The sequence below is a fragment of the Solea solea genome, chromosome 3 (assembly GCF_958295425.1).
Source record: "Solea solea chromosome 3, fSolSol10.1, whole genome shotgun sequence".
NCBI classification, from domain to species: domain Eukaryota; kingdom Metazoa; phylum Chordata; class Actinopteri; order Pleuronectiformes; family Soleidae; genus Solea; species Solea solea.
Genome location: NC_081136.1, coordinates 28,485,818 through 28,494,399, shown reverse-complemented (window position 1 = coordinate 28,494,399; position 8,582 = coordinate 28,485,818). Strand labels below are relative to the sequence as shown.

Here is an 8,582-nt window from a genome sequence, read left to right as displayed (position 1 = left end):
TCATTCTACTCCAGTGAACGCTTACATGTTGCAATAAAAGCAGGTAAAATAAACAAGATATTACAAGTTAATTAGCGTAGGAGTCCATCCACCAGCTTCACTCTATGAAAACAGCTGGTGAAGAGATGAGTTAGGTATGTATGCTGCCGGTTGGATATCTCTATGGGCGTGAACAGCGTTGTTGCCTGCCACAGTGGCGTTACCTTGGTTGCAACATTAGGGGAATAAATAAGACACTAGGGGATAGACCCATGAACATGTTACAGATCATCTTGTGATTATGACTCAGCTCTATGTGCAGCTGCTGCTGCTGTGAAAACTTTAATGCGACATAATAACAATCTGTGTCTCGTCAGGATTACATCCACACTACTTTTGTTTTCTTGTGTAATGACACAAACATTCTGCATCCACATTACCCCACGACATTTTAGAGCCACAAAAATGGAGACATTTGTAAACGCCAATGGCCCTGTTTTCATTTGAAGTGACTCTCAGTTCCAGTTTCACCTTGTTGTTGATCTCATAACAGAAAATCCTTGCTCACACTTTTCGCCACCTGAACCCTATAAACTGCCGATAAGAGAATCAGCTTCCTGTTTACATCAGGACTCACATGCCCAGGGCACTGGATGAACATGTAATACACGTGTGTTAGTAGATTCATTTGTAAACCGAGCTGGAACACTTTGATTGTTGTCATTTTCAAATTAAGACTTAGTAAGGTGCGTCAGACCATGTCTTATAAAATTATTAGTGTTTATTTTAGTGTCATCCTATGTGGGGAAAAGGTAATTAATAATTGTTTTGTTTAAATGGCATTGTTTCATTGTTGATGCACAATTAGAGCAGGCAAATTGCATTTTATTTCATTTAAGTTGGAAAAAAACACACAAGAGGGCACAAGTAAATATTCCCCAACTAACTTGAAGAAGGTAGTCAGTAATTTGTAGCGTGACACAAAACAAACCGCGCGTGTGTGTGTGATTGTGAGAGAGACTGCAGAGGAGGAGGAAGAGGGAGGGGATATGACGGTCAGAATTACCGCCACGTGCGCTCATACGCCTGCTTTATTATAAAAACTTTTACGTGATTGGTCCAGTTACGAAACATGGTATTTATAAACGACACCTGATTGGTTGAAGCAGCCGAGTCGTAGTGGACGCAGTGCAGAGCGTCCAGACAGTTGACGCTGCGGCGGTCTAGTACTATGAGAAAGTAGTCCCCGCTTAACATGGCCGTTTCGGGTGATATGTTTGAGTTAAAATTGTTATTTAAGATAACACGACAAACCCCATTGTCTGTTTTTGATTACGCGCGTGTGCGATAACGAAAGCGTCGATGCTAGGTTCAAATATAAACAGAAGTCTCGTCTTGTATTGGTGGCGGAAGGATTTCAGCGTCACACTGCGCGTCAAAATATTGGCTTGGGAAGACCGCGCCAAAGCTCAGACAGCAGGCACTCTCCCGGAGACGAGGACACTACGGAGGACCTTTATTCTAACGACACCGTCGACACAGCTGCTACCAACGTCAGTGTCTTCGCGCTTTCTGACATCAAAGAGGACTATTTGCCTCGGCGCTGCTTGAGTAGAGGCACAGGACCGAGTTTTCATGACGTTTTATTGGGAACGGCGTGCGACTTAACGGTCGTGACACGACTCCTCAACGGGCGCGGTGCGGCGTAGTCGGCGCACTGCTCCACTGGATATTATCATTCGTTAGGAGCCAGGACAAGCCGCAGAAGCGTTGAAATCTTCTCTCTGCAGCGTTTTACACCATCCCGCGGCTTCATAGGGATCCTGTACGCCGGCTTTCCCCCCCCCCCTCGGTTTACTCGAATATGTTGCTGTCAAAGTTTGGCTCATTTTCGCACATTTGCAATCCTTCAAGTATGGACCACCTACCAGTGAAGATACAGCTCCAGCCGGGTAGGTCACCGCGGCCGTTAGCTCCTTTCCACGTTTACTTTGGATTTATCATTGGTTGTAGAAGTGTGTTTTTACTCATATGCTCATTTCGAGCCCCTACTCACACGCTTACTGCCACGACTTGACTCCCGACCGCTGTGGAAATTACATTATTTTAACACTATTTACTTTTTTCTTGCAGTTAAAGCAGAAAAGGAGCCGTTTGAAAAGATTTACCAAGTGGGATCCGTGCTGGGCAGCGGGGGATTTGGGACAGTATACGCCGGCAGCCGGATCTCTGATGGCGCACCGGTAAGTGATGTGGCTCTCTTGTGTTTTCTTCCGACATGTGGCGCCGTCAAATCGCGGCGCCCTCACTTTACTACAAAACAATACGACCTTCCTGCTTCATGTGAAGCGCTTTTCTAACGGTGTTTATTCCCGCTGTGTTGTTTCAGGTTGCTGTGAAACATGTTGCAAAGGAGAGAGTCACGGAGTGGGGCACAATTGTAAGTAGTCAAACCCGATGTGTGCGTTTGTTTTGGTCCCCACCTCCCCCCCCCAGCCCTCCACCCTCTGCTGCTGCTGCATGGTGGGGGGTTGTGTGTTGTTAAAATGGCTGTGTTATGGTGGCTAAACGCGGGCTTCTTTTTACAGAATGGAGTCATGGTGCCTCTGGAAATCCTGCTGCTCAAGAAGGTCAGCTCGTCTTTTCGCGGAGTTATCAAATTGCTGGACTATTACGAGCGGGCGGACGGCTGGCTCATCGTCATGGAGAGGCCGGAGCTCGTCAAAGACCTTTTCGACTTCATCACCGAGAAGGGCGCACTGGACGAGGACACGGCTCGGGGCTTTTTCCGCCAGGTTTTAGAGGCGGTCAGACACTGCTACAGCTGCGGTGTGGTTCACAGAGACATCAAGGATGAGAACCTGCTCGTGGATCTACGCACCGGGGAGCTCAAGCTTATTGACTTTGGCTCAGGGGCGATTCTCAAGGACACAGTCTACACCGATTTCGACGGTAAGCATCCGCCACTAAAGCTTCATTTTAAACATCGATCGCTGTTGTACGAAGTCACGATGCTGGGCCGGTGGTGTGTTGTTGTGAATGCGCATCCGTGTGGGCTGGCGGGGTGTTTGTCCTTGATGCTCCGCTCTGCTATATTCAGACATGGAGGCGTTCACGAGGCTGTGACGCAGTGAGCTGTTTTTGGTCGAGGGTTTTCCTCGCTCACTCCGGATTCCAGTGGCTTATTATTGGTCACGGATGTAAATCGATGCTGTCTAATAATAAACCCCTATAGCATTTAAATCGCATATTTTGACCTATGCGCGTTGTGTATTCAGAGAGAGGACTCACAATCAGTCACATTCTTCCTTCCTTTTTTTTTTAATGTTCTTTAATTATATATTTCTGATTCATGCCGGTCTAGTGCGATAAAGTGTACTGTCATGTTTATGTTTTTTTTTTTAGTAAGTCTTGATTCACAGACACAGTTTGTGGGTATCAGGTCAATGCCACGTAACATCTGTTTGTTGTGAAACCGGAGTCGGTGGTTCACGTGACGGTCTCGCATCGCTTTTTTGTATCAAAGGTCCTCCTTCCTTAGAGGAGGGAGGGGGGGTCACTCAGTTTGTTATGTGGCTATGGAAAGAAAGCACTTCTAGCGTGACTCAGCCATTTTAGGCTTCCAGTATTTTCTATTTCGTCTACTTAGTCACTCTGTTTTTCTTACTTTAGTTATCCACACCTTGTACGTTTTCTCAACATTTCACGTAAATACACAACTCGATCAACACTCATCGTCTTTCCCTCTTTTCCTCATTTTCAGGTACAAGGGTTTACAGCCCTCCAGAGTGGATCCGCTTCCACAGGTACCACGGTCGCTCGGCGACAGTGTGGTCGCTAGGTGTGCTGCTGTACGACATGGTGTGTGGAGACATCCCCTTTGAGCAGGATGAGGAGATCCTCAGAGGGAGACTGTACTTCAGAAGGAGGGTCTCAGCTGGTAAGTCAACAACCACCACCACCACCACAACAACACAGAGCACTGTTGCCCTCTAGCCACAGCAGCTGGTACAGCAGCAGCTCTACCTCCGTACTACAAATCAGACTGAGGCCTCACAGTCCTAATGGATTTCTGGTTTATCAGTCATAAATCAAATTTAGGTTTTATTTGTGAAACACCTTCGGTTTTAAGTTAAGTTAATGCATAAAAGCCTAGCGATTCATACAAAAGATTCTAGTACTTTCACGCTTCCTTGTGTCCTCAATATTTATTTTTTCTGCCTTTCTTCAGAGTGCCAGCAGCTGATCAAGTGGTGTCTGGCCATTCGACCCTCAGACCGACCCACCCTAGAGCAGATCTGCGACCATCCCTGGATGAGGGCGACGTCAACAGAGTCGCCCAAGTCACCAGAGGAGCCGGTCACAGGCGAAATTCGCCTCAGGACCATCGACACAGACTCTTCATCAAGCACAAACTCGAGCAAGGAGAGCCTCTGAGGGCTGCTGTAATGGACTCTAAAAGACTTTGTGGGGAAGGTCAGGGTGGGAATGTTGGGAGTGGTATGGACTATATGCCAGCGCCCTGTAAGCCCACATGGCTTATCGGTGGCTGGACACTTGACTCCACTGGTCCGGCAAGAAAATGTACTTTAATGTTCCTCTTTTTGTAGGGAATTTCTAATTTATTACTATTTGTTCTTCCCTATCTTATTTCCCCTGCCCTTTTTTAATTTGATTATTCTTGTTTCCTAATGGGGAACATTTTTGCTGTTGGGGCTGTCTTACCAGCACTACTTACACCAACCCCCTATTTTTATTTTACTTGTTTTGTTACTAGGCTGGTATGTGCAGCTGGCAATGCCCTCCTATTCAGATAAGGATGCTCTCATAGAGCTAGGAGAAAGAACTTTTTATTTAAATGTTTTAATTTTGATTTTGGAGTGCCTTTTTTGGAAAGCTGCTTTTATGGGGGCTTTCATCAAACAACTTTTTTCCCCTTGGGCCTACTGGTTAACTTTCCTGTGCATGGTGGAAGGAGGGGTTAAGGCTTTTTCTTTTCTTGTTTTGTCTCCCCCCCCCCCCCCCCCCCCCATCACTGTAAACCAACAGCCCCAGCCAAGAGGCTAAGATCGCAAAAGATAGGAGAGACGGAGGTGGGGGCTCTCCCTGACAATGGAATACTTGAAACACTTGACTCAACTCTGCGTCGCTCTCTTTAACGCTGCTCATTCACTCTATAGCCTGAACAGGTGTTTGGAAACTGGATCCTGTCTTTTCTGAATGTCTGCAAAATGTCACCACACACACACACACACCTCCCACTGTTTTCTCCCTCCCATGCCTGTCGTGGGATGTGTGGCCCTTGTGACTTTACTTTTTGCCTCCCACCATCTCACTGCTTTACACTACATGGCCCCGCCCCTGGCCTTTCTCAGGGTTTGGGGTGTGAAATGCACAATCAATGCAATATTCATGGACTCAATTGTTTTTTTGTTTTTTGTGTTTTTTTTTTTTTTATTATTAAACAAATATTGTACAGCATGTATTTTTTTGTGTACTTTTTTTTTTTTCTCCCTTTTTGCATTAATTTATTTGTAAACATGTAGACATTCCACACTCTGTGGCTATTTATTTATTTATTGTCTTATTGGCTTAAATTCCCCCCTTAAAAAAATTTGCATATCCTACTTGGCCTTTGGTTTGCATTCCTATAACTTATTTCTACATTTCAACATTTTTTATTTTTTTTTTAGATGTGGAGGATGCACTGAAGCAGTTGTCAATGTAAAACAGAATAAAAAAAAGTTTACTTAAATATGAAAAGAGCATTTGAATGTTATTTAAGTACTTCAAAAAAGTCGGGATGTGTAGAATGGTTAAATATCAAGGGAAATCTGCCTGATTTCTGTACTGTCAAGATTAATTTGAGTTCTATGGAAAGCTAAACAACGGTTGATGCAGCTTTCATAGTTATCACATAGCATCATATTGAAGACCCTTCAGTGTAGCTGTGTGACTTGTGGCTGTGAAGTATGGATATTGCTATTTTTTGATACAGAAATTTCAATTAAAGTCAAATTTTTATGTACAGATACACGTCTGTTGTCTTCTTCATTTCCATTCAAAACAACACAAAGCTCCTGAGTGTAAACTAATCCATGTCATTGCAATCTTGTTGACATAAAATATTAACACTTCCCCAAGTTCCCACGGAAGCCTGGCACGGTTGATATATCGCATGTGGTTCATTTACGCTGCTCATAGTAATGATAACATTGTTGCACGTGACATATGGGTCGGCGAGGCCAAGCAGAAACATCACAGAGACGCATTAACTGCAAGAGAACCTGTAGTAACAACAGTGTTGATAAGTGACAGATGTGTCACAAGAGCTGAGGGGAGGAGCGGCAGTGGTGCTGGTATGACCGAGGAAAAGAGAGCAGCAATATTATGCATCATCACACACTTATACTCATGCAGCCCATAAAATATAATCGCTTTTCCATTTTTATGTCCCCTTCTTACTAACCCACCTACCGTAGAAAAACATAAGTCATTCCATTATTAGACGCAGGAAGGCCAAGAGAAACAGAGGCTGATGACATGGTGTGTCTGCGTGTGTGTACACTGTTTGTGTGTTTGAGAGGTTTCCATGAAGCAGTTGGGAGTGGTGTGTGTTTTTTGGTGCTGCCCCCTGTGGTGAGCCTGTCCTGCACCTTTAATAATAGAAGAATCAGAATCGATTAACCTGTAAAGTTTTTGTCACAATAATGAGTAGCGTATAATGTTGACACAGTAAATAGTATGCACATGCACTCACCATTTTATTAGGTACACCTGTTGAAGTGGTTGTTAACGCAAATATTTACCAGTCACATGGCAACAACCCAATGCGCTCCCTTCCAGCGTGCAGCAAATCACAAAGCTCTTCCATTTTTAATTGTTCTATTGTTTATGCCCGTTTAAAAAAAAGAAAAAAGAAAATGAATAAAAGCAAGCACATGCATATAGTAGTTAATCATTTTCATCGTACCGTGTGGTAATGCTCTATTTTGATTTAAATCTGAAACGGTGAATATTAAAGCAAAACATGACTTAAAATGTACAGTGCTTAACAACACACTCTTTTATGAAAAACCCCCCATATAAAATAGTAAAGCACATTATTATTTCTTGATTAAGATGCCACACTCTAGCTATTTACTTGCATTCATGAACAGGAACAAATAGTTTTAGTGGTTGAATGTTATTGCTTGCTTCATTTCTGACTTCTCAGAGAAGAAGCCCAGTGAGTACCTAACTCAAATTTGGGTAGAAGGGTGATAGATGAATTCAGTTTATTTACCAAAGAAATAACAACAAAACTGTTTTTTTTGAGAGATTTCTAAAAATATTTATGTTTTTTTTTCAGATGATCTAATAAATGTGTATACTCCAATTAAATATTTTAATAAGCTCTATATAGTATTAACTTAAAAAATATCCATCCGTTACAACCAAAGTATGCAGAGGACCATCTCTGAACCTTGAAGACCACACTGGTGATAGTCCTGCCACTATATTAGGTCTCCTCTGTTCCTAATAAAGAGGCTGGTGAGTGTACATTAAGTAACCCCAGCTGTTCAATGAGAAAACAAAGAATAATTAAGTCATCTTGATAGTTCATTCAGACGTCTATCTGTGCAATTACACTCGACTGCCTGTCTCCCAATTTTGAAGACATATGGGCACTTGAAGACTTCATTAGACAGCTGGTCCCTAAACCTTTTCATGAATCTAATTCACAATAAAGGGATTGACTTATATTCTCAGGGAAAGTTGTCGTCTCTTTCTTAAGGTTTTTTTTTTAATTATTTTAACTATATCATTTTATTGATATTTATCTGTGAGAAAGTCTTTTTTTGTGTAGAGGGACCACCATTTCTCAGCTTATTTACTTTCTATTTACCAGCATACTTATTTGCACAAGTATACTGGTTGCCTGGCAACTGGTCCTGGCAATATAGTGGCATTTTTACATTGTATTGTATTAGTTGGAGGCGTCTTGGTGTCTGCTAAGCTTTAAGGTGAGTAGTTAAGGTTAATATTGTGACATTAATAAAAAAAAAGTGATTAGTTCTGTTTCCCAGAATGCCAAACTATTCCTTTAATTTTTTTTTTTTTTTTTTTAAATTGGTTTATAAATCTTGATGACACAGCCTCCAGCTGGAAATTGCTTCTTTAATGAGTCTGAAACTTACTTACACATTCCTAACAAGCACCCCAGCGCCACACAGTAATAAAACAGAGAGCTATAAAAGCCTGCCGGTGTCAGAATCAATATGTTGACATCTGCATTGCTTTATACCAGTGCGTCCCTGCTAATCCTCCTCCATTGTCTTCGTGTCTGCGGGCTTTTGACATGCAAATGGCCGACAACGTGTCTTCATCAGCGCCCCTTCTGCTCACACTTAAGACTATAGCTAGGCCTTGTCCACTCTCACTGAGAAATCCTCATTTTAAGTAGCACGGCATATGCCGCACTCTTGTGTGCCCAGGATGAATTCTATTCCTACTGGCTGGTTAATAGCATCCATCACTGCCACTTTAGTCTGCGCTGGGACCCACAGAGGGTGTTGTGGGAGATTGCGTCTTGGGTTTCCAGCCTTTATTTAAGATTTATG

The 8,582-nt window shown here is 42.9% G+C and overlaps 1 protein-coding gene across 1 annotated transcript; it reads left to right on the top strand.

Annotated features, from left to right (window-relative positions):
* The first annotated feature begins 1,191 nt into the window (after window positions 1-1,191).
* On the top strand, window positions 1,192-6,013 carry pim3 (Pim-3 proto-oncogene, serine/threonine kinase). Its single transcript, XM_058625883.1, has 6 exons — window positions 1,192-1,931; window positions 2,113-2,222; window positions 2,369-2,419; window positions 2,568-2,931; window positions 3,743-3,919; window positions 4,211-6,013. The coding sequence occupies exons 1-6, from the start codon at window positions 1,844-1,846 to the stop codon at window positions 4,414-4,416; spliced, it is 996 nt and encodes a 331-aa protein (XP_058481866.1). The 5' UTR covers window positions 1,192-1,843; the 3' UTR covers window positions 4,417-6,013.
* The last annotated feature ends 2,569 nt before the right edge of the window (window positions 6,014-8,582 follow it).